The sequence below is a fragment of the Megalops cyprinoides genome, chromosome 8, assembly GCF_013368585.1.
Source record: "Megalops cyprinoides isolate fMegCyp1 chromosome 8, fMegCyp1.pri, whole genome shotgun sequence".
Lineage (NCBI taxonomy): Eukaryota > Metazoa > Chordata > Actinopteri > Elopiformes > Megalopidae > Megalops > Megalops cyprinoides.
The window spans coordinates 38,485,952-38,511,517 of NC_050590.1; the positions used below are offsets into that span (position 1 = coordinate 38,485,952).

Below are 25,566 nucleotides of genomic sequence, written 5' to 3' on the forward strand. Positions count from 1 at the left end.
CGATAACCTAAATGTAGAAATAAATTAACATGTAGGCCCATTTGTTTATACATTTATTCACAACATTTACTTATCTATGTATTTATCCTCAGCACTGATTTATTTATCAACTTTATTTTTATTTTATTTTTAAACATTTATTTTATGCAGCATTTATCCTCTATAGGTCAAAGAGTCTGAGTCTGCATTCGACGTTCCCTCCGATACTGTAGGTGTCGGTAATGCGCCGCGTTGCAAGTCTTACACTGCCATTCAAATTTACTGGAGGAAGGGCTCATTAGGCACGTAGGAATGGATATCACCTCACTTCTCAGACGTACAGAAGGATAGTAGCTTAACAGCTAAAGAAATATTAGAAATGTCGTCCAAGCCGACTTGTCTAATTGTTGCCAGTGCTGCTACTCAAGGTGAGTTTCGCAATTTGGGGCTTACTGGCTAGATAACGTCAACTAGCTAAAGATTTAACAAAACATGCTTGGAGTGGATCTAGTGGCACTGTGGCAAGCATTAAATGGGGAATAACGTCAGCTAGCTTTGAGCTAAGCCTGGCGTTTATTAACCTTTATTTATCCAGAAAGTCTCTTGATGTTAGCAGCATCTTTTTCGAGAGAGACCTCTCAAAGACGTTGGCAGCAGTTAATTTAAGTATCATTAATCAATTATTTTATTTTTAATTGCGTTACCTAACAGCTTATTTTCTAAGATAGCCTATGTGTATCTACGTAAATTAAATGAAGACGAAGTACATGTAGCGATAGAAATGCTATTTCTACTGCATATTGTGGTACATGTTGGCAAAGGGGAAATACAGCTCATATTCACATTTACCAGGAAGGGTAGCTGGTCGTCTACGTGACTTGTACGCAACTTAAATAAACTTAAAAGTGGGACAACGTGTGTGTTCACTGAAGAGGTGGGGATTCTGCCGGCAGTCTTTGGGGTACTATAAAACGGTGTAGCAGGTCCAACTCAAGGCTAATCACAGTAGGCCTATATGCTACTGTGTGAAATATCGTTTGTACATATTAATGAGAACAGTAGTCAACCTACAGCCACTAAAAATATGATTACTTTTTAATGTATTTTCTACCTAATAATTTTCTGCTTAATGAGCTCCCTTTAGTGTAGTCTAACTGTTGCTCGACAGTTCATTTGCGCAATTTACAGAGAAAGGTGCACCAGGACACACAGCTGTAAATCAAGAAAACATCAGCAACACCTTCGAAACTTAAGTGGAGATGTATAATACAGTGCAGCTATTCTGAATAGAGGGCAACAGAAATCGTGAGAGCTTCAGTAATCTATCAGTAGAAACAAATGTGTAAAGCAGCGCTACGCTAACCATTACAATGGAAGGGGCATACAGTCATGCATAATACCGGGTTCAGACTACACGATTTTTTTTTTGTCTTTCACGACGGTCACCATGTCAGACTAGGCATTCATAATGCCATAAAATCGTGCCTCGTCTTGGCCGGGAGACTGGCAACACTACAAGTTTGACGCCGACCAACCATCGTTCACGTCCTTGCGTGTCGTCGGGGAGGCGGGTCAAGAAAGTGTCAATCATGGCTACAGAAGCGCTATGTGTGTTGCTGCCGAGTTCACGCATTAACGTTACACCGGAGAATTTGCTATCAGCTCCTAAATCGCAGAGACAGATAGGCCTACACGATTTCTACAACTAGTGTAAATGTAGTTGTAAGTTTAACAAATCTGATAATAATGATAGGCTACTGACTACTGTTATTACTGTAACTCCATGCAACTGACAGTTACTGTAACACGTTATGTGTAACCACAATTAAAATAACATTACCGACGTTTAACAATAGCCTAATATATTATAATACTGTTACTATTCCTGATTTCCATGTTTGCAGAGAGCACTCTGTCATCCTATTGGTCAACTTCGGAACACGTCGTGGGAGATTCTCAAAAAATTCTGACATGCTAGACTTTTCGTGGGGGTGTCGTGGGGCGTCCCAGACGCCACATCGCTGTTCGTCGATTATGTCACATTACAAGACCCGTTCGTCGTTCGGCGTCGTTCCCGATATTCACAATCGGGCCCAACGCTGGAAATTTGTCGGCTATACTACGACAAAATCGTGCCAAACTCGGGCTGAAATCGTGCAGTCTGAACCCGGCATACGACTGTAAATCCTGCAACATCATGTATGTTAGCATAGTCATTTTATAACTGGGTCATTTTATAACTCATGAATGTGTGACTTTAACACAGAAGAGTAAGTATGTATGTGTGTGCGTTCTTCATTCCATTCTTGGGGAGTGTTCCTTCCTGCTTGTTCTACATGTGCAATCTATTCAACTTGCTGTGTGCACTCATCTTCAGGTGTGTTGGCACAGTCGTTTCTGCAGTCCTTCACTCTTTGCAGCCCTGTCTTCAATCTGCAGACAGCTACGCCAGGGGTGAGGCTCACATACTTGCGCACACACATGCAGACTATGTATTTTCTTCTGTTAAAATAAAGACCAGACACACCCTTTTCCCCATTTCCTGCATGATTTCACCATGTTAAATGGTAAAATACTGTGTCCTGAACATTTAACATCTGGGCTCAGGCGGAAGACACCAGGAGCATGTCTGAACTTCCAGGGGCAGTTTTGCCCCTTATCATGAAACTCTTTTTTTTTTCTTTTGAAATGGAAAGGCAACCTGGTTTACACACAAGAGAGCAGCTAGAAATATACACAACTTTCTGGAATTTAATTAATTTTATGTAAGGACTGATCTTTTTCTGATGAAATCTCTAGTACCTTATATAATATCTCTAGTACCTTCTATAAAATGTCTAGTACCTTATGTCAGTAATATAGTTATACTCATTTGTTTGTAATAACTACATACATACTGCTGTGTACGTAGACATGGAATAAGACGTTCTGAATGGAAGGTATTGTTGCAGATTAATCATTTATTCTTTGTTTTGTTACCTTGAATTGTGTGTGCAGTACTGCAAGTCTTAGTTCAAGAATTTGTTCAGTTCAGGTAAATGAAATCTAATGTAATGTACTTAAACTGTAAATCTAAACTCTGTTTGGTTGTATGTATGTCATATGGGTCTGTGTTACAGGGAAAGCCCATTGACTTTGTGGGGGTGGATGAGAACTCAGCCCGATGGGTCCAGGACTTCAGCGTGAAGCCATACTCCAACCCTGCCAAACTGGAGTCCATTGATGGTAGGGCCTTCAGGCTCCGCCTCTCAGACAGAGGCAGGAGAGTTTCCCTCAGTCTGCCTCTTCTGTGAGGCTTATGTGGAGTGAATTTAAAGTGAAGCTCATGTTTACTGTAGTGTGTTGTTTCAGGGTTATATGGAGTGTTATATGGAGTACCATCTGTGCCCTCTAGGTGCCCGATACCACGCCCTTCTGATCCCAGACTGTCCTGGGGCCCTCAGTGACCTGGCACACAGTGGCTCCCTTGCCCGTATCCTCACCCACTTCATCTCCCAGCAAAGTGAGTCTCTACCAGTATAGTTAGTCTCACACACCACCTATCAACAGAGTGAATCACCCACACCATCTACCAGCAGAGTGAGTCATACCCTCTATAAGCACAGTGAATCACTTGCATCTTACAGCAGAATGAGTCTCAGACACCCTCTACCAGAAGAGTGTGACACACACAGTCTGTAGCCGGTGAGAGTAAGTGTGTTAAATATGTGTTATTGTACAGTGAGTTGCTAGCGTGTTGGGCGTGCTATGTATGACAGTGTTGCTAAAGCGGGCCCTGCCTTTATGTGTGTGCATGTGTCAGTGTGTATTAGAGTGTAACAGCACCTTCATGTCACAGAACCAGTGTGTGCTGTGGGACAGGGCGTTTCTGCACTTTGCTGTGCCACTGAGGCACAACAATGGATCTTCAGTGGTTACAGCTTGACTGGGGTAAGTAAGACTGCTCATCTGGGGTAAGCTACCATCACTGCACCACCTTTTATAGCCTAATTTCGGTAAATAACACCCCTGATCTGGGATAAGCTAATATCACCATACCACATGTTACAGCCTGAGTTGGGTAAATAACACTGCTTACCTGGGGTCAGCTAACATCACAATGCTCTTTACACACCCTTGTGGAAAATGTTCAAGATTGTAGTGTCTGTGAGGTGTGAAATATCATATAAGTGCCTTTGTCCCCTGTCTCCTAGCCCTCTGTGTTTGAGTTGGCACGCTCCTCAGACTTTGCCAACCTTCCCCTCATCGTGGAGGACTTTGTGAAAGACAGCGGTGGCTCCTACACTGGTTAGTGACAGCTGAAAACTAAACTTTGTATTAACTGTTTGCTTACCTTATCCACAGCAATCTGGTATCGCTAGTAAATTACACATTACAGGGTTGCGTACTGAAACACTGCAGGTTAAGTACCTTGTTCAAGGATACAACAGTGGCGCTCCACCTTGGAGCTGAGCCTGCAACCCCATTTGCTGTAAGCCATTAAAATGAGAGCTTAATTGCATCTGCCTGTGATGACATCAGTGCATGGCTCTCACATAAAGGTTTTATTTGAAAAAACACAAATAGATATGTCCAAACAACTGAATAAAAATAAATAAGACATGTTAACAGTGGAAAACAGGCAAATGTATAAAGGCATAAAATGCTTAAAGCAATGACTAATATAGGTAAAACCAAGGAGTATAACCATCATTCACTCACACACACACACACACACACACACACACACACACACAACACACACACACACACACACACACACACACACACACACCAATCTCAGTCCTTTTCCTTCTTTTCACTTCAATTTTATTTGTATAGCGCTTTTTACAACACAAGTTGTCACAAAGCTTTACATTGTTCCCAGGCATGAGACCCCCCTGAGAGCAAGCCTAAGGCAATAGTGGGAAGGGAAAACTCCCTAATTAACAGGAAGAAACCTTGAGCAGAACCCGGCTCAGAGTGAGAGCCCAATGTACTTTAAGACATTTGAGTTTGATAGACAGTAGTAATTAATAGATCTGGTTGGTATACCTGTTCATCTGGTATACCGGTTTTAATTTCCAATACGGTATGATTTTTCATATACCGCCATACCATAGCATAGCTCTCCCAACAGCTTTAATGCTTCAATAGGCAGCAAATTATATAATATTGTTCGCTGCTAGAAGCGCTACGGAGCTCTGTGCAGAGTGTATTGAGGGGGGACCCCTATTAACTGTGCACTGTGCGTACCCTTCTTACTAACGGTTATAACTATAACACAACAATTAATTACCCCCAACTTACTCTCTTTAACAGGGCAAAACAACATGGCACATAACAATGTGTAGCACATAATTTGTAACACCAGTGGCGGCTGGTGAGCTGGAGACAGGGGAAGCAGAAACACTGCCTTTAAATCTATCATTACTTTCAACCTGTTCCCCTTTATCCTCCTTGATTGACAATAAAACAAATAATTCACAGAATAATCGACACCAATCGCGTAAATAGAGTAAATGAATATGCTTGCGAAACAGCGCAGATAGTCTGTAGTTTGTGTGCTTGCGAAAGCTACAACGTGAGATTGTTTAATTAACAAGGATGACATTTATCGATTTAAATTACGATAAATGCTCATGACACATCACAGCTTTTGTGAGGTCTGTGTTCTAAACATTATTGTTCATTGCACTCAACCTAACATAAAGTTTATTCTCAGTAATTTAAATCGATTTAGCTAAATTTAGCTCCGTTTTGCAATTTGAATTTTGTAACACAAGAACGCTATAATGTGAAACATTTAGAGAAAGCTTTGGGATTACTTGCCACTTAATTATTCAAATTGCCATCCTTGTTAATTAAACAATCTCATGCTGTAGCCTTCGCAATAGCACACATACTAGGCTACAGACAATCTGCACTGTTTCGCAAGCACATTCATACTCTATTTACGCGATTGGTGTTGATTATTCTGTGAATTATTTGTTTTATTGTTAATCAAGGAGGGTAAAAGGGACCAGGTTGAAAGTAATGATAGATAATGATAGTAATGATAGTGCTTCAGCTTCCCATGTTTCCAGCTCACCAGCCGCCACTGTGTAACAGTAATAATTGTACGTTTACAAAATTACTCCGCTGAACAGCATACTGGGTGCAGCTTGCTAGCTAGCCAGGTAGCATAACAGTCTGTTAACAGCTGGGAGAGGCTCTGTCTCTACAGTAGATCAAAGAACAGAAAACAGAGATAGAGGATGAAGAAAGTGAGACCGGAGTTGGATGTTTTATTTGTTAAATGGTGAACCAAGGGAATTGTGACTGATCAACAGCCATTTTAATACTTGAATACCTTGTCTTGAAGGATAACAGATTGTGAAATAATATTAAGCTTGTTTTTTCACTTGTGCAATAGAACGTTTGAGAAATATCTCTTTGAATACTTAAACACTTTGAGTATTTTAGGTCAATTTATAGTGTTTATAGAACTATCTTAAAATATTTTGCTTTGAAAAGGAAGGAATGTTAAAGTTGTTGGCATATCTATTTTTTTAAGTTCTGTTTTTACTATGTTGCAGTTTGCACAATAAATTTTTTTTACATTCTGCAACTGTTTCATGCATACTGATTCCTTCATATATTGTCATTTTGTGGGGCCAAGCAAACCCTATAGTAATCAAAGCCTTCATTATATACATGATAAAATTAAATTGTTTTTATATTCTGTGTACTCCTGACAGTAGAATAAGCCACAATCCTATATAAAAGCCCAGTCATGCAAAAAAAAAAAAAAGTGATATACAGTGAAACCGCCAGAATTTTAAAAAATACTGTGATAGAAATTTTTGGTCATACTGCCCAGCACTGGTAATTAACAAAAGAGTAATTATAAAATGTTTCCTAGAATGTCCGGTTCTTGTCACGCAGCTGGCATGATAGGCAGGGCTGCGAGGTAGCACAGCTCACTTCATTTATATCACCTGTTGGGATTGTCTAATCAATTAAGTAGCTAATCAATTGTCCAATGCCTGTCAAGCTTTTCTTGTACATATGCTCGCATGCTCTCAAAGAGACTTAGGTTTGAAACTGCTCACAGAAAGTTGTTATTGAAAGGTTTGTACACATATGAAAACACAGGACCCTGAACACAAATACATTGATACATGAATAAGACCAATAAAAATGTTCAAAGTGAAAATTGAATCTTCACAATGATAAGGTGAAGTCATGTGGTTTTACTTTTTGAAATGTCTCCCTCTGTCTTGCAGCCAGTCAGGAAGATGCCGTGCACGTGGTCCTGGATAGACATCTCATCACAGGTCAGAACCACCAGTCCACCTCAGCTGCAGTCAACAACCTGATCCTGTTCTGTAACAGCAGGTAATGCTTGCCCTGGTCCACTTGGGCTGTGCACTACTCTGGGTTTCCTAGGTAAATTTTGTCCTAGAATTCCTAGGACTTCTGTCCACATTGGTTCACCTCAGCTAAAGGGTCTCCAGTGATTCTGTATAGTTGGTTTGGGATAGACTGTTTCTGGTGTGGAAGGGAGGGTAGAGTAAAGGACAGGAAACAAAGGGAGGTAAGACCAGAAGAGGTAGAGCCTCACACATTAGTTTTCATACAGAGACTGCTAGCTGTGCTGATGGTGTTATAACTTTAGCTAGTAAAAATAATAACATCAGTGATAATAGGTCAGCAAAACAACAGCTTAGTCAGCTATCTACAGTGTGAACACACATCAGAAATTATTTATCAATGCAAGTGATATGTATTATAAAAAGACCATTTTATGCTGAAGCACAGAGACACGAGTGGCTGAGCTATATGGCAGATATTAGCATGGTTTCTTGTGCACTGTGTTGCAAGCATAGCTGACTAAGCTCTGGCAGGTCATCATATAGCAGGAAAGTGGGAAGAACAGTTCATTTGAAGGAAATATGATTTACCATTCAGACATTTATCTCATGGTCATTTCCTTTCTATGAATGCACTGATCTAATGCACTGGAAGTGTTTGCAAAATTAACAGAATTCTGCAGCCTTAAAATGAAACACAGCTGAAATTGCATTTGCTGGAAATGTTGACTTTATGTGATAAAACTGATGAAATAGATTTGCTTTCACTCACTGGCATAATTTATTATCAAGTCATATTTAACATTCTGTCTGTGAAATTCCACCATTACAGTGAGGTGACTGACTTTCTAGTGGGTGCTACAAAGATATTACTATATTGGGTGTCACTGATATGTTTTCAAGCCTTTATAATGTTTATCTCTTTACAGGCAGTTTCTGTTGGACTGTACAGAGTAATTAGCCCCAACATTATTGTCAAGGGTAGTTCACCAAGTAAAATTTGATTGGTCATTTGTTTCACACTTGTTTTGATGAAGTCAGGAACTAATACTTTTCCTGCATTCTTTCTCTGGTTCCATATATTTCAGGAAGTGATGTGATCTGCTTCTCCTGCATCCTCTTTCCCTATCCTCTCCATCCAGTGATGGGAGCGCAACCAGCTTTCACTGATTTACAAAGGGTGGAGCCTTCCTGTGCTATCTGTGACTGTGCTGATTGGAATCCGGATGTGTGGAAAGCAGAGTGATTGGTTCACGTGATTTAGTGGTGGTCAATAACTCAACCCATTGCAGTGTGAAAGAAGCCTCACACCCCCCTCACTTGCTTCATTCTCCAGGCTACACTTCATACTGAGCCCTCAGCTGTCATTGTATAGAAGAGTCCAGGGATCAATTCCTACACTACTTGAATTCTACAGTAGAATTCAAATGCAGCTTTATTAGTGTATGTGTTGTTTTTCACATTTCCTTTTGTAGGAATCCATATTGAATTTATCATTATCATTATGCAATGAAACAAGGTAATTTGGAATTCCTCATTTGACCAGCTGTAATCGTCTCAGATTACAGTTGGTCAAATGATTGTCCCAGAGTGCCATTTGCACTCAGACAGAATAGGATCAGGTGACTTGGCAGTGTCTGACAGCAAGCCAGACAGAAGCCATGTTTAAAGGATCACTGTCTGTTTCAGCTGAAATCTTACAGTAGTGACATTATGTGAAAATATAAATGTATTAATTGGTCCAAGACAACTATCAAAACTTGCTTTGAGGGCTGTTGAGGTTGTGATAAATACTGACTTGTTTTAATCAGAATGCCAATGTCCACTTACTGCTTGCTTCCTAAAACAGGTACATGTAGCATTTGGATGATTCATGAGCTGAAATAGGAGAGTTCTCACCGCCTGAGATAATTTAGTGCACATGATATTTAAGGGGCTGATCGATGAGGTACAGTGCACCTGTGATATTAACCCCTTTAATATTTTTAGAAACCACTTTCCCTTCAGTTTTACTGTCATTGAGAAACACACTTGTTCACAAAATCAAACATGAAAATTGTGTGATTGAAGTGTGCAATACCTTTTTAGGTAAGTGCTTCAGCCCCAAATCTCTCTATTAGAGCATTGTTCTAGGCCTGTATAAATGCCAGTGGATGGATGCTTACTTCAGCAATCACATTTTCAGCACTGTATATGGTGTTATGACAGAGGTTAATATTGCTCTGATGCCTCATTGTTTTGTGCAATGTAAATACTTTAATGTACAGGTGTATCCATGTGGTAATTTTGCATGCACTGTTTGCATGTTTGTATGATGTATGTGTATTGCTTGTAGGAATAACTGATTATATGGGAACTGTGTACAGTAAAATAATGACTAATGTATGTTTACATCTTAGCACTGTTTTTAAGCTTGGTGATGAGTCACTCTGTAATTACGCTCTTGTACTTGTTTATCCTGTGATACACACTTAATATCTCACCAGGGTAGCTTTGGATATGGCTTGGGGTATGAGCATTTGATAAATAAATACATTTGTAATATCAAATAAATAAGACTTTAGACTGGATGTGATGCGCTGTTGGATATGACATTGGTTCTGCTGAATGTGTAAGCTGCTGAGTGCTAAGCGAGTCTAACCTCAGTGTTATGTTTTTCTGCACTGTTTCTCTCCCTGCTCATTTTCTGTTCCATGCATTAAAATTGGACAGGTCAAGGACAGATGTTGGAGGAGGAGATTGCAAACAACCTCACGTAGGTCCTATATGAAGTATTCTTAATCACAAATGAATAATTTAAGTGCCAAGATTTGTTTTTAGGAGCATGTGTTAAATAACATCACAAGGTCATACAAGATTCTTGAAGTGCTTGAATTTGGTGTCTAAAATTGAAGTGCTGGAATACCTGGAAGATTTTACAATAACTGGTTCAAGTCCTTGAAAAGTACTGAAATGAAGAATCATTTCTCTCTTTCTGTTGTTGGATTCTGCATGAAAAAGGTATGTCTGGAGTGAACTTGTGCTAGCAGCTACTGGCAGGTGGTGCTGTGTTTTCATGTTTTTCATATGAGGTACATGACAAGCCACATGCCCCGGCTCTGTGGCAACAGTGGATTCCAAAAATGGATAAAAAGCATAAAAAGTACACAGCCCTTCTTTAAAGACACAATACACTCAAGAGTTTGACAAAGTTAACCTTCAGAATAAATGAGGAGAGGTCTTGAATTGACTAGCTTCATTCCTGTTGATAGAAATTACATCTGACATTGAGTTGTTGAATAGTAATAAGCCTCATGTCAAGATTGTAAGCCCTGTGTAATACCTTGCTATTTGTATAAGATAAAATTGAAGTAAACAGAAAATGTTAGACATTGTACAGTATCACAGAACACATACACAGTTGTATAATACTCCATTTCCTTTATTTTTCAATTAAAAAGGCAGGATATAAATTGTCTTTACATAGACCACAGTGCATTTTAGGAGTATATTAAATGCAAAGAAAGGGTTGGAGATGGAAAGAAATATTAAAATGTTTCTGAATCTAAATTTGCTTTTCCAGAACCCAGAGGTACAAAGAATGTAGCCACCACCTATCAAATTATATTAGGATATTGTTCAAACATCCATGTCAGCATGCAAGAGCAAGTGTTTTGAACAGTATGTATACATTGAAGTCTATATCTACCACAAAGCGAAATATTACTACTTCATCATGGAGTCAATTGTGTGACACAATTACAGTTGAATGTCAAAATAGATATATTAAGAATAGTATTTCATTTTCAAAAACATTGTTACATCTATGGATTGTTACCATCACGACACACAATCAAGTTGAAGAGGATCAGATCACAGACATTTGATTGGTCAGATGAGGTGGACGCTCTACATCCTTCTCCCTCTGTGTGGGGTAGACAGACCTGCATTTGTAGAATGCACATGTAGAATGTTACATATATTTGTACCTATACAATCATGACATTGCATTTCTTAAGAGACAACAGAAGATTGGAGATATGACTTTCTTATTCAGTTTGTCTTTCCACATTTTATTTACAAAACTAAAGAGGAGACAATAAATCCACCTGAAGAAGATGTAAAAATTCAGCTCTGGGATGAGTCTAGTGTGTGTCTGCTCACTTGTTTGTCAGGCAGGAGGAGGGGGAGTGACCGTAAGACGGTCTGATGATGTAATTAATGGAGGAGGGACCGCAGAAGCATGTGAAGGATCCCCATGGCCAGACCCATGACCACAGTACAGTTGTCTTCTGGAGCTGGAGGAAGAAGAGGTATGTGAGTGTTCATGTATGCACACCATAGACTGCAGAAACGTGTGCACATGCTGCAGTGCACGGTGCACATGTACCATTTTCACTGTGCATTAATGAATAGTTGTCTTTGTCTTTGGAGATTTACTGTGCATGAATGAATCCTCTAGGCTTACTGACTGTCGCTGTGTATTGGAGAGTCAATGTACAGTAATTAATTAATCCCCTAGATTCATGGTCACTGTGTCTTTTGGATATTCAGTGTACATTAATGAACCCTGTAGACTGTCTTTCATTGTGTCTTCTGTGTTGCTTCTCAGTTGCTCTGTGAATCTAATATGATTGACTCTTACCATGTGAAGGTATGGTGGCAGGGGTGGCTTTGGGGTTAGATTTGGTGGTGATGGTGGTACTGCTGGTAGTGATGATGGTATTGGGAGGTGTATCAGTGAGGAGCACTGGGCCAGATCGGACTGTGTAGGTGTGAGTGAATAGGGACTCAACCATCAAGCGATCCATACTGCCTCCACACTCATCTGGACATTTCTGTGATGGCTTCATGGTAACACACAGGTGCACCTTACACTCCACATACATCTGTGCAGAGGGACATACAAGGTTAACTTCTGCACAAAGGAAGAGGTGGGGCTAACATCTGCACAGGGGGAGAGGTAGGTACCTGAATAGGTAAAATTCTGTAATGTAACTGATGTGTGTAAGGTAAAGGCAGACATACTGTGCTTCCACTGTTCCCCAGAGCAGGCAGATTAATGCGAAACACTTTGACCATGGAATTCTGGATGAGGAGCTCCAGAGTTGTGTTGTCACTCACACACCTGGGAGTTAGGGAGAGAGAGAAAGAAATGCCTGTATTTTACATTGCACACTGGCAAGCATAGCACTCAAATGGATGTACCACAGCAATAAATGCAAGACCTGAAAGACCATATTGGACAGAGCCAAACTAAACACTATGTCCAACTGTGCCCATTAAACGTTAAAGTTATTTTAATCAGGTAGAAATAGTAATAGAGTCATAAAAGATATTTTGACAATATCCTTTTTAAAATCATATGGTCACATTAGGTCATTCCTGCTGTTCATATTTATACCTTTATTGTATCTACAAAATTTTTTAAATCATTTTGTTGTCATCTTATTGACACTGAAGACAGATGTGGTTGTAACATAATGTGGTCTGTGTTACAGCCTATTCAGACTGATGGTCCCCTAAGCTAAGTGGTCTTCAACACTTACTGCCTGTCTTGGCACATGAGAAGGCATTTGTAACATTTTCATCTTATAGCATGTAGCTCTTTCATTAACCCATGTATATTGAATGTGACAACGGGACTGCTGCTGCAGATGAAACATGTTGGAACTGGACCCAGCACTGTAAGAGACCAGTTATAGCTATTCTGGAATGGTCAGAAAGTGTCTTTGACCAGCAAGCCAAGTTCCTGAGTTTTCTGTCTGGGCCACGGATCACAGACTGTCCCAATTCCCACACCAGAATTATGTGTTCCCTGGGTCGGACAGCTGTGGTGGTGGGCAGCAGTGGGGGGGTGGTGACTTTCACACATTAGCGAGGTGGCTGACTGACCCATTCTGCAGGATTGGGTGGGCAACCTGGAAGTCGGGCGTTTCCGACTTCATGCAAGTGCCCACCATCAACTCGGCACGCTCCAGCTGGCAGTCAGAGAAGACATGTAGGTCCAGCATTTCCAGGTGGCTGGCGCTCTGTACCCCCAAGGTGGCCTCCTTGACCTGAGTGCTCATGAAACGCGTCTGGTTGCCCAGGGGCCCCTGGCCTGGCCTGTGGAACTCCAACCAGAAGTGCACAGCACCAAAGGCCTCCTCCTCTATGGGGACAGAGATGCTGTAGGCCGGAGCCTGCCTCTGGAGCGCCGGCAGGCGACAGGCGAGGGGCAGGACCAGTGAAGGGAACCGGCTAATTGTGGAGGGGGGACGCACACTCCGGAGGGTGTTGGTATAGACCAGCTCCCAGCCTGAATGCTGTGAAGAGGGGAGAAGGGCAGAAATGGAGCAATGGCAGACATGGAGAATGCGGTAGAGGGGCGGGGTCAGGGGGCCAAGGCTTTGCAAACCGTGTCATGGCAGAGGTACTGGATTTTTTTTTGGCTGTGTTCCAGTCAAGTGAGCAAGGGAAGTGAGTGAGTGAGTATGTTGGCATCTTGGCAAAATTAATCCAATTAATCTTGGTTTTAGACAAGCAATGAGAAATTTTAAGTGCTACCCTGTTAATAATGAACCTTACTTGACTATCTACATTTACATTTACATTTATTCATTTGGCAGATGTTTTTATCCAAAGAAAGGCGGAGTACAACATTCTTAGAAGCGTTGCATGACCAGGTTTCAATGGTTGGCCAGACAAGGTACACGCTAGCTGGTAGAGATAATGAGCGTGACTCCATTTTGGATTACAAAGTGGTTTGTCACAGTTTCTGTTCATATAGTCCAATGCTACCACTTTTTCTTACCGCATGTGAGAAATGGTCATTCGTATTGTAACATTCAATACTATCTTTCGTAACATTATATGTTTTTAGTGTCATTGCAGTTGAATCAAACTCATTCATAAAAACTCATTCATTGAATCAAACTCATTCATAAAAAGCATGCTACACAAATGCTTAGGACAAGCGAGCAAACTTGGGAGGTCTAGAATGTGATGGCAGAAAAAAGATATTTTGCATACTCTCACATACAGAGTTGTTTGGTGAAACACATTATGCTGAATTAGAAAATAATACCTTTTCATTTTTATAACATTACAATTAATGTTTTAAATTAAATAATAATAAAATATAAACACTAACTGATTTCTTTGGGTCTGTTCAGTTTCATCATAAGTTTTAAAGTGGGTGGACTTTTATCTTTAGAACTTGTGAATGGTACCAAATACGTATGTGATAATTCAGCTCATGATATGTTTCACATTGAGGCTGGACATTCTATTACATTAAGGCTAGTAACACTACACTATGACAATGACATTTCTGTATTACTGTAACCTTGAAGGTGGGTGGGGGGTGGAGCCATCAGGTGCTGCTATTGTGCTGCATTTTGATATAGAGAACAAAGCATTCTGATTTGGCTCAGATGGGCCATGGCCATCATTCACACCAGTGTTCTCCAAGTGGCCAGCATGTAAAACAAATCCACCTACTCCTACACCTTCTTTCGAGATGAACAAGAAAATTTGACATAGTTCCCCCAAACACACAAACAAGAAGCAGTAGACATGTCCTGTACCACAATTTTGGTGCCACAACCAGTGAGAGAGATTTGTGCCATCAAGTGCGTGTCGTTATTCAATATGGGGCAGGAGGCGTCATTGAGCTGGAGATCGGACAGAGGGAGGTCATGGAGGGATGACAATGGAAGAACCAGATTCATTTCCTTTTGCCCACACTCCAGCACTGAGAGAGAGATAGAGGGGGAGAGAGGGAGGTTACTGTAGCAACTGTTTCTTCTGCACAACACTATCTACCTGAATATTATCTCAAAGGAGTTTCAAGGGCTCCTGAGTCACTGAGACATTAAAGGAGCCAGTTTTCAGGAGCGGTAGAGCTTTATGCTCAGACAGTTTCAACATGATCTGGCGCTCACTTGGGCAGGACAGATTAGTTTTGTTCTGCCAGGGATAGGGGTGAGTAGATCAGCCAGGGTCCCCTCCTCATGCTCTCAATACCTTGGAGTTCGAGAGTACACCTATGAGTTACTCAGACACATCAGGTAGATGCCCCTGTCCTCTCACAATTCCTCCTTGTGCACTGTGGACTTACAGTGTGGAAAAAACACACTTTCAGTAAGTGTGCACTTGTACTGGAGGATTTCCCTGTTCCCCGATGTGGATTTTCATGTTCATGTTTTATGTTCATAGAGCTTGTTGAGTAAATTTATCTCATTTAAAGAATTATCAGATTTTTTAGATAATAAAACAGGCCTTTAATACTTTGATTTGTGTGCATTTCCTGAATAAAATACTATGTGTGGTTGCCTGTTTGTATTATTGACTGTTTGTGCGAAACGGTTAATATCAGTAAGTTTACACCAGCTGTCTCTGATTGGCTCCGTTGAAGATATGTAAATGTTGGAATGTGAGCAGGAATATGTACACGTCAATTTTCCTACATTTTGATGTATAATTTATGCTTATATTCCCAGAAATGAGGGACAAATGGCAGTTTGAAAAGTTTGTGACAGAGGAGTGTGGGACTTTAGGTGACCACACTAATAAGATTTCATTTTTTTGCAGTGTACTTGAATTTAGCTGAGTGCTTAGAATTTAGAAGGTACTTTTTGTGGAGTAGGATTCATTGCCATACTTACCTGTTCCTGGAGGTAAGGGGTCCATGGTTTCTGTGAGATGGGGAGAGAGTGAAAATAATTATAATAATTTTGGAGTACAAGTAGCTTGTAACCTGGAAACTCCAATTTCTGTCCATCACTACATCCAACCTTAGTTACTTGTGCTCGGTAAGGATAAACCTATTTTAGAAATGGAAAATACATTTGAACAGCAAGACCATCATATACACTCACATACATTTTCAAACATTCATAAAGATTTACCATTAAGAGCACATAGTCCCAACATGATTCTGAAAATATATGTTAAGCTTAATTGCATGTGTGCTATTTTGTTCTTTAGTGAAATGATGAAAACACTGTCCTTCTACTAGCACATGATTTGGGTGCCATGTGCTGTGATTTAAGTGGCAAAATGATATGCATGACAACTGAATAATTTCACTACAACAGATCCTTAATGCCTTGAAGTGAATCAGGCACACTTGCATAAACTGATGCAATATATTGTGGAATATATCATAAATATATTCTCCAAATTTTGGATGTTGTATTTTACATTTACCATACTGTTATTTTCTTTTGAGACAGTGGAACTCAAAGTAACAGAGGCCTGAGCCATAGAAGGAAACAGCTGTTCTTACTTTGTTCGATCCACACACATCTGAAATCCGACTGCAGGCTGGGGAATGAAAACCATTTTTCTTACTTTTGGAACAATCAAAAACTTAAAATATAGATGAATATATATGAATATAATGCATAGCTATACAAATAAAAAATGTACTGAGCAAAACCCTTGTTCTTGGGGTCAACCAAAACTGCATCTGAATCAGATCTGTAATTCACAGGCAAATATCTATAGTATTGTAATAAAAATCTGAATAAATATACATTAACATTCCCATTATAAAAAATGGTGATAATACCTGTTGGTGTTGGCCGTGAAACAGATTGGTAGTAGGTGAGGAAGGTTATTGGGGCTTCTAACCCAGACAATGCTGATTGAGGCAGAAGATCCTGCACTTTGGTCCCCTGTCAACGCAGACATCCAGAGGCCAGGAGGACCAACAACAGCTATCTCTGTTACCCTAAGAGAGACATACAGGAGTGTTGTGCAAATGTTCAAGTAATCATTCAAAACTTTTCTTTTCCATTTATTACATACCTCAGTTCTGCACGTTCCAGGCACTCTTCACACTATACACGCAGTAAAATTGCTTAATTGGAGAGAGGTTAATCTCTACATAACTAAAATCAATCAGCGCATTATAAACATTGCACACAGAAGCAGGGCTGGCCCAAGCCTTTATGGGGCCCTAAGCAGAATTTGATTTGGGGGCCCCCACTGCCTCGGCACTGCTAATACTATTGACTATTGTTATTGCATTTTTGTATGATTACCATTGACATAATATAATTATGGCTGTCAAGTGAAAAAATTAAGCTAATTAATTACATGCGTTGTGAGTAATTAATCTAAATTAATCGCATATATCAATATTTGCCGTAAGAAGCATTTAAAAATATTTCAATTCAAATGGATTTTGGTAGATGACTGCATCAATGATAACAAATAGTATAAACTTTAAAGTTCAACATCTCTTTTATTTCGCATACATTGAGAACATTTTTCACTGTTCATATGCAATAATGGCCATAACAATCAAAAATATAACCTAATGAATTGACGTATAAAAAAATCAGAAATGTTTTAGATGCCAAAAAAACTAAACTAAAATTAGTTACGCAACATAGACCAACAGTAATATATGGTGAATATATATAGTATATAATAGGGATGGTAAGAGTCACCGATTCGCATCGGTGCACCGGCATAAAACGATGCGCTTGCCCCAATTTAAAAAGTGCACCAGATTCAATTTGGGATGCATCGTTTCTAATATATTTGCATCGGTAAAATCCGATTTATTTATATAGAATTTTTTTTTCATTTTTCCATTTTCTCCCTAATTTGGAATAGCCAATTCCCTGAATTTTTGGAATGCCCAATTTGTCATCGATGTTCGGTCACATTGCACAACCCCCACTGTCAATCTGGGAGAGCATGGACAAGCACGTGCCCTCCTCTGAGACACGCTGCTTCTTTTCGCACTGCGGTCCACGAACTAAGCTAGCACAGAGACGAGTCGGAGTAAGACATTTCATATGCAGCTTTGGCACGTCGACCACAGGCGCCCGATCGACCAGCAGGGGTCGTTGTTGCTAATGGGACCGAACCCACCCATATCCCCGGCTGAACGAAGCCAATGTGTGAGCTCCCGATCACTGTCGGCTAGTGACACGGTCGGGATCGAACCCGGGCCGTAGCGTTCAGTGTACACTCGGAACGAGTGCTTTTACCGAATGAGCCTTTATTATATAGAAATGTGACCAATATTATATTTTGATTCCTGTTCTCTAAACTGTTTCTCAAGCGCTCTCTCTCATCTCCACTGCTGTCAGTGGCCAATTCTCGTCAAGTCTCTCGGCCAAGTCTCCCGCCAGTTGAAGGCATGTCCGGGCGAGTCACAGATTATCATGGAGGAGGAAGAGCTGCACGTTCCACCGAAGTGCTACAAATAAAATATTTGGCTACACTTCGGATTTTTCAAGAGAGACGGACAATTTGACAAGACGCATGTGTAGCGGAGCTGAAGTGATTAGCTCGTGTGAGTCCTGCGTAAAGCCTTAGGTAGCGGGTAGCAGGTAGCCGAGTGGTTGCAGCGGCTACGTCACTCCCCCTGAGACCTGGTTAAGTAGCGTTGTCGCCAACAGGCTAATGGCAATTTGCCTTTAGCTCAACTGGCAACGACGCTGGCTTTAAGGGGTTGGCAGCGAGCAGTAAGAACCTCGGTTCGAAACTCGCTCGCTCGCCGACCCACGTAACATCATATTTAAAAAAAAACACAACGCAAGATACCACCCGTTACACATGCAATTTGCAAAATATGCCGTGCCGCTGTGAAGTAAAAACGGCACAATTTTTAAACTTAATTTAAAGCAAAAAGTTGCTTTCTGCTTAAGAAGAACCAAATAAACCAAATGAAATCAAACTATCTGTAGGCCCTACCATACTGAATTGCATAGCATCATTCTTTTGCATCCATCGTATCCAGTTTAATTACATTGTGTTGAATCAAATCGAGTTGAATCGCACCGCAATAGGGGTGAATCATATCGTATCTTATTAGTAGTTGCTTCATATGTATCTTTCCTGTATCGGATCAATGTGTATCGCATCTGCCTCAGTGATGGAGATGCACATACCTAATATGTAATGTGGATAGGTTTCGTGTATGATATAAAAAAAAACCTAGCTAGCCTGCAGTTGGGTAGAATAAACAATAGCTAGCCCGTCCACGTATGCTAAAAAGTAGCTCGCTAGCCTGCAGTGGGCTATGATTAAAAGTGGCTTGCTTGCCTACTTGCTAGCCTTTATGTGTATGATAAAAAGTAGCTGGCGAGCCTGCTGTCGGATATGAAAGAAAGTAGCTAGCTAGCCTTTTCGAGTATGATAAGAAAGCAGGAAGCTAGCTAGCTAACTAACCTGCAGCCAAGAAACTTTATGTGTTTCTTGACAGCACATGTAAATGTAATACTGAAGGAAGTATTTTTGTTGGTGGAGCTGAATAAACGACAAAACATAATTTGTTGTCTCAAATTATCATTACTTGATAAACAGCCTTGTTTATTAAAAGTAATATCACACTGGAGGTCGTGCTGTTATTCTGAATATCAGCAAGGCTGTGATTATCTTCGGCACTCGCGTTGCAGCCTTGGACCTACGCCCGAGTCAGTGCTGTTATATGATATTCAGTGTAACAGCACTCCCTCTCCTGTGACATTGCTTAAATGCACAGCGACGTATGGGGTCAAGGGGCATCATAGAGTGCGATTAATCTGCGTTAGTTTTTTGATTTTTTTCCTATAATTAATTAATCGAAATGAACGCGTTATTTTGTCAACCCTAAATATAATATATCACAAAAAAAAAACATTTCAAGCGTTCTTGGGGGCCCCCTGGTGGCCAAGGGGGGCCCTAAGCAGCCGCTTAGTTCGTTTATGCGTCGGGCCGGCCCTGAATCCAGGATTAGTATTTAGAACTCTTGTGAACAGATGAATTTTAGATGACATTATAAGTCTCATCTACTCAGTCTCACCTTTCCAGAGATGACTGAGCATCAATTGTGATGCTGACTTCCCCATAGGGCATGACTGTGAAACTGGCTTCCCCTTCTGGCGTCCTTCCTGTAAACGCAGGCATTGCCTGGCAGTGTGATGGCTGCCCCTCCACTGAAAGATGAATTTAGGCAGTCATAATCTCCACATTACACCAAATGAGCGTGGATTGAATGATACCAATGCACACAAATACAGCCATGTAGGGGATATGGGGATTTGGATACATATCTGCAACCAAAACCAAGTTATTTACAATTCTTACTCTCAGCATCTTCACAATGTGTATGGCCCGGGCCATCTGGTACGGAGAGCATTGGGCTCTGCATGACTCTTCACCCTTATCAGCCATTTCTAAATGGACTTTGTGGCACTGCTCATGCATGTAATGTCTCTAAGACACAACCCCGATGGGATCACACACAGTTCACTGGAGATTCTTAGGTCTATGTCACGTAGCATATACATGGGCTCCCATCATCCAATCAGATCACGTGGCAATGAGAGGCGCAAGTTCTCAATCAGTAACCAAACTGTGTGCCCACGTGGACTATAGAGATTGGAGTGGCTCTATATAAGTGCAGCAACAGCAATGTCTGATGTCCTCTCTCCGTCCTTTCCCTCTCTGTCCTCTGTCCTCTGCCCCTCGGTTTTCTGTCCTCTGCTCCCAGGTTCCTCTGCCCCCAGGTCCCTTGTCTCCCTGTGGGGGGGAGTCCTTTCCCCCCGAAACAGAATTTTCTGAACTCAGCAAGCTCTGGAAGAGGAACACTCCTCAAACACTGATGCCTCCTGAAATCACAACCGATGCAACCTGAACTCCACCGATGCATTGTGATCTCATCTTCAACTCCTGATGGCCAAAGTCTTTGCAGTACGATCTGTTATGAATCCATTACCGGCTCTGGAAGCAAGTCCCTCAACAATGAACGATGCAACCAAAATACCAAGCACGAAGTTGGAGCCTATCGAAAAAGACAACTATATCACTGAATACGGAGACAACCATGTCTCTTCATTATTCCTGTGCGGACGCCAGAAGACCTAGCTGCGGGTAATATATAGCACTTCTCTTTACACACGAGAGCGACCCAACACGAAGTTGGAGGCTGTCAGTGCAGACGGCTACTACGGGTGCAAAGATGACTGGATCTCTTGGACATCCCCACATCAACAATGTGCGTCTGGCAAGGAAAGCCAGAAGAAGCAGACCTCCAGTGACGGACCTGGACGCTGCATTTGTTTCTCCAACGATGGTTGGATCTCTCCTGTACGTCTCTCTGTCTTCGACGACAAACCCAGAAGCCAAAATGGACTGCGGCCTCCCAGTAGGCCTACCATAAATGAGCTTCCATCCCCTCAAGTCTGATGGACTGCCCCTCTACAATAACTCAATGAGTATTATTGTTTAACAATGGCATCGTCTGTAGTTTAGCTTGTTGGATCTTGTACGAGATATTTTTTTCCATTACAATTACTGTTAGGACACCAATTAAATTTACTTACAAATAGTTGAGCCAAGCTTGTTAAATAAGGTAACTTGTACAGTTAGACATACGTCTAATTAATGTTTTGCCAGTGCACGTCGCACTACGGTTATCATTTCATGATCTCCTGTAGTTTGACTCAGTCGCTGAAAGTATTGACAAACGGGGCTCTAATAGGCTTAAAAGACCTCATTTTAATAGCCATTATGTTCGTTGAGGAATGTTAACTATCCTCGCCACATGGCTGGTGCCTCTGTGGGGATAGGCATGTCCCCTGCATAATTGGTGGTCTGTGTGAGGAAGTCTAACATACCCTACAGCCATAATACTCCTGATACTCCTAAAACATGTTGGTAATAATGACTTTCATTGCAAAATGAAATACATAAAGAGTGAAATATATGAATATTTTCAAATAAAATCTTTAAACTGTGTGTTTCCCAGAGAGAGGGATGTATTAGTGTGGTTGCTGCTACTGTTCTTATGTCCCTTATTATTAGGGGTCCAAGCAGCGAAGCTGCTGGAACACTACTGTGTTTGTTCTGATTTTTATTATTATTACTGTGATTGCGAAGCAAACACACTATTGTTATCCGATAGTTTTATTAGTGTGATTGCGATGCAAAGCATTGCAACATACTATTGTTATTCGATGGTTTTATTATTCTTCTTTTTTTTTCTTCTTCTTATTCCACCAAATTTTGTCCCGCTTTTCCTCCCACAGTTTTTGAGATATCGACCCCAAACCAACTGTAACCCGTCTGGTCTGACCCTGATCGGTGTGCTTGTATACAGCTAAGCTGTACCCGCACTCATTCTCTGGTTTTTGTTGTTTTTCCATCCTTTTTTCCCCATAGACTCCCATTCATTTTCAAAATGACCCCCCTCACACTTCATGGCCTTCCCACTCTGTCACTTTTCACCCCATTGGCCCCATACCTCACACGTTGCCTCAGGACAAATCACCCAACAGTCATTCAAGACCGTCTTGACCCACACTCGTCTTTTTGTCATTTTTTCATCAGTTTTTTACTCATTTATTCATTCCTCCATCCTGCCATTGACTTCAATTAATTTTTCAAAGCCCTATCACGTGGTCACCCTTAGGCCGTCAGCAAACGTACCTCATATGCTGGCTCAGGTCATGCCATCCAACACTCACTGAAATCCATACTGACCCGCACTCATCTTTTACTCGTTCACTCATCCCTCCATCCACCCATTAACTTCAATTCATTTTTCAAAGTCTTACCGCGCGGTCACCTTTTGGCCAATAGCCACAGGACCTGATACGCTGCTTTGGGTCATGTGACCCAACACTCACCAAAGGTGGGTGTGATCCTAGCAACCATATTGTTTACCATAAAAAAATTAGTAAGAAACCGTATTGCAACCACTTAGCAACACCCTAGCAACCACCTAGCAACCACTTAGCAGCACTTTGGTAACCACTGAGCAACGCCATAGCAATGACCAGTAACCATATTGTTTAACCTAGCAACCATGTAGCAACACCCTGGCAACCACCCAACAACGCCCTAGCACCCTCCTCATATACCTTAGTAACAATCTAGCAACGCCCTAGCAACCACCTAGGAATAGCTTAGCAACCACCTAGTAACACCCTAGCAACCACCTTATGTACCTTAGCAACCATGTAGCAACAGACTAGCAACCACCTAGTAATGCCCTAGCAACCACCGAGCAACACCTTAGCAACCACTTAGCCACATCCTAGCGATCATCTCATATACGTTAGTATGTTTTTGCTGCCGGCTCGCAATCACATTCTGCATTTTCTTCAGGAAATGCACTTTTCTAGTTTTTAGGGGTCCAAGCATGTAGCGCTGGAACCCTATTGTGTTTGTTCTGAATTTTATTTTTATTTTTTTCTGGCCCTGTGGTTCTTGGCCCTTTCATTGACCTGGGATGGCAAAAATAATTTGGCTTCTTGTAACAGCAAACATTCTTTCATATAATACATGTATATCACAATGGCCATATTTACAAGAGAACTGATATCTATAGGACAATGGGCTTAAGGTGATCAAGTTTGGTGTAAATCCATGAATGGGTGGCACTATAGCAAAGAAATGGCCATATCTCCTAAAACAATTCTCTAATGAAGTTAGAATTTTGTATACTGCTACTTAGTCAAAGGTCCTGATAAAGTCTTCAAGGACAAGTTGATGACTCAGAAACAATGGCAGCCATCACCTATTCAATTTTCAGCTGAGCTGCTTGCACCCCCGTCATCGCCGCTTTTGGCTATATTTATTATTATTATTATTATTATTATTATTATTATTACTAATAATTATTATTATTATTATTAATAATGTGTGCATCATTGAAGGTTGTGTTTCTTCTTCATCAGAGCTGGATCTAGGTAAGACTTTGTAGCCAGCTTTGTAGTCAGCTCGTAAGCCGCGAGTGTTGTGAGCCAGAAGGCTCTTTAGTAGTGTTTCCACTAAGCCGCAGCTGTAGCTGCAGCTGGAGTGGTCTTGTCTTCCTTGTCTTCCTTGTCTCGTTGTATGGTCTGGTCACACCACTCGTGAAGAAACCATCCACCGACCCATCAGATATTACAAACTACCGACCGATATCTCTCCTCTCATTTCTATTTAAAACCCTGGAACGTCCAGTACTTAACCAACTATCCCCTTTTCTTCTCAGGAACAACCTTTTGGACCCCCATCAGTCAGGTTTCAGAGCTGGCCACTCAACAGAAACCGCACTCCTGGCCGTGACAGAGGCTCTCCACACTGCGAAAGCCTCCGACTTGTCATCTGTCCTCATCCTCCTTGACCTCTCCGCTGCTTTCGACACAGTCAACCACCAGACACTAATATAAAAGCTGTCTGAGATGGGCATCTCTGGAACCACCCTCTCCTGGTTCAAGTCCTACCTGACTGGTAGATCTCCCAGATCTACTGGAAAGGCTCCACCTCTGCACCCACCTCCCTCACTACAGGAGTTCCACAGGGTTCAGTACTGGGACCCCTACTCTTCTCAATTTATATCAACTCTCTTGGCTCAGTTATCAAATTACATGGCTTCTCCTATCACTGCTATGCTGACGACATCCAATTTTTCTCTTCTTTTTCACATCCTCTTTTTCTCTTTCTCTCCTTCTACCTCCCAGGTCAACGAAAGAATCTCTGCATGCCTGGCTGACATCTCCAAATGGATGTCATCCCACCTTCTAAAGCTGAACCTCAGAAAAACAGAACTGCTCTTCATCCCAGCTGGCCCTTCCCCCCTGCATGACCTCTCCATCACTGTCGATGGCACCACAATACCATCCTCTCAGTCAGCAAAGAACTTGGGCGTCATCCTCGACAGCAACCTGGACTTCAAGGAGTACATTGCTCGCACGTCATGGGCCTGCCGATTCCTCCTCCACAACATCAGGAGGATTAGTCCGTTCCTGACAACATATGCAACGCAGCTCCTTATCCAGGCCACAGTTCTCCCTCAACTGGACTACTGCAACGCTCTCCTCGCAGGCCTCCCAGCCTGTACCACCCAGCCTCTCCAGCTCATCCAGAATGCAGCTGCCCGACTAATCTTCAACCTCCCCAAATTCTCCCATGTTACTCCCCTGCTTAAATCCCTCCACTGGCTTCCTGTCACTGCCAGGATCAGATTCAACACCCTGACCCTCGCCTTCTCTGCACTCAACAGGACAGCCCCTGCCTACCTCCAAGAACTCATCCAGCCCTACACACTAGCCCGACCCCTGCGCTCAGCAGCAACTGGACGCCTCGCTACTTGCATGGTCAAGGCAGGAGGTGCTCGTTCTGCCAGACATCGGCGTTTCACCTACATCGCTCCCCAGTGGTGGAACGAACTCCCTGTCCCGCTACGGACAGCTCCTTCACCCCATTCCTTCAGTCGGGGCCTGAAGACGCACCTCTTCAGACTCTACCTGGACTGACCCAGCACACAATTGCTGCCCCCCCCAATCAGTGGTGT

At 41.6% G+C, this 25,566-nt stretch overlaps 2 protein-coding genes and 1 pseudogene across 2 annotated transcripts; 2 read left to right on the forward strand and 1 right to left on the reverse strand.

Moving 5' to 3' along the window:
• Positions 1 to 261: 261 nt before the first annotated feature.
• Positions 262 to 9,395, forward strand: gatd1 (glutamine amidotransferase like class 1 domain containing 1). Its single transcript, XM_036535684.1, has 8 exons — positions 262 to 407; positions 2,357 to 2,433; positions 3,099 to 3,204; positions 3,374 to 3,481; positions 3,818 to 3,909; positions 4,173 to 4,266; positions 7,227 to 7,338; positions 8,402 to 9,395. The coding sequence occupies exons 1-8, from the start codon at positions 359 to 361 to the stop codon at positions 8,406 to 8,408; spliced, it is 645 nt and encodes a 214-aa protein (XP_036391577.1). The 5' UTR covers positions 262 to 358; the 3' UTR covers positions 8,409 to 9,395.
• A 1,765-nt stretch (positions 9,396 to 11,160) lies between these two features.
• On the reverse strand, positions 11,161 to 20,151 carry LOC118781695 (deleted in malignant brain tumors 1 protein-like). The gene is made up of 10 exons (XM_036534693.1): positions 20,086 to 20,151; positions 16,852 to 17,013; positions 16,567 to 16,604; positions 15,944 to 15,973; positions 14,864 to 15,030; positions 13,188 to 13,600; positions 12,321 to 12,420; positions 12,089 to 12,181; positions 11,457 to 11,590; positions 11,161 to 11,236 (listed from the first exon to the last, which is right to left on the reverse strand). Exons 1-10 carry the CDS (start codon positions 20,136 to 20,138, stop codon positions 11,161 to 11,163), a joined length of 1,266 nt encoding a protein of 421 aa, XP_036390586.1. The 5' UTR covers positions 20,139 to 20,151.
• Positions 20,152 to 24,400: 4,249 nt separating this feature from the next.
• On the forward strand, positions 24,401 to 25,516 carry LOC118782365 (annotated as a pseudogene).
• Positions 25,517 to 25,566: the final 50 nt, after the last annotated feature.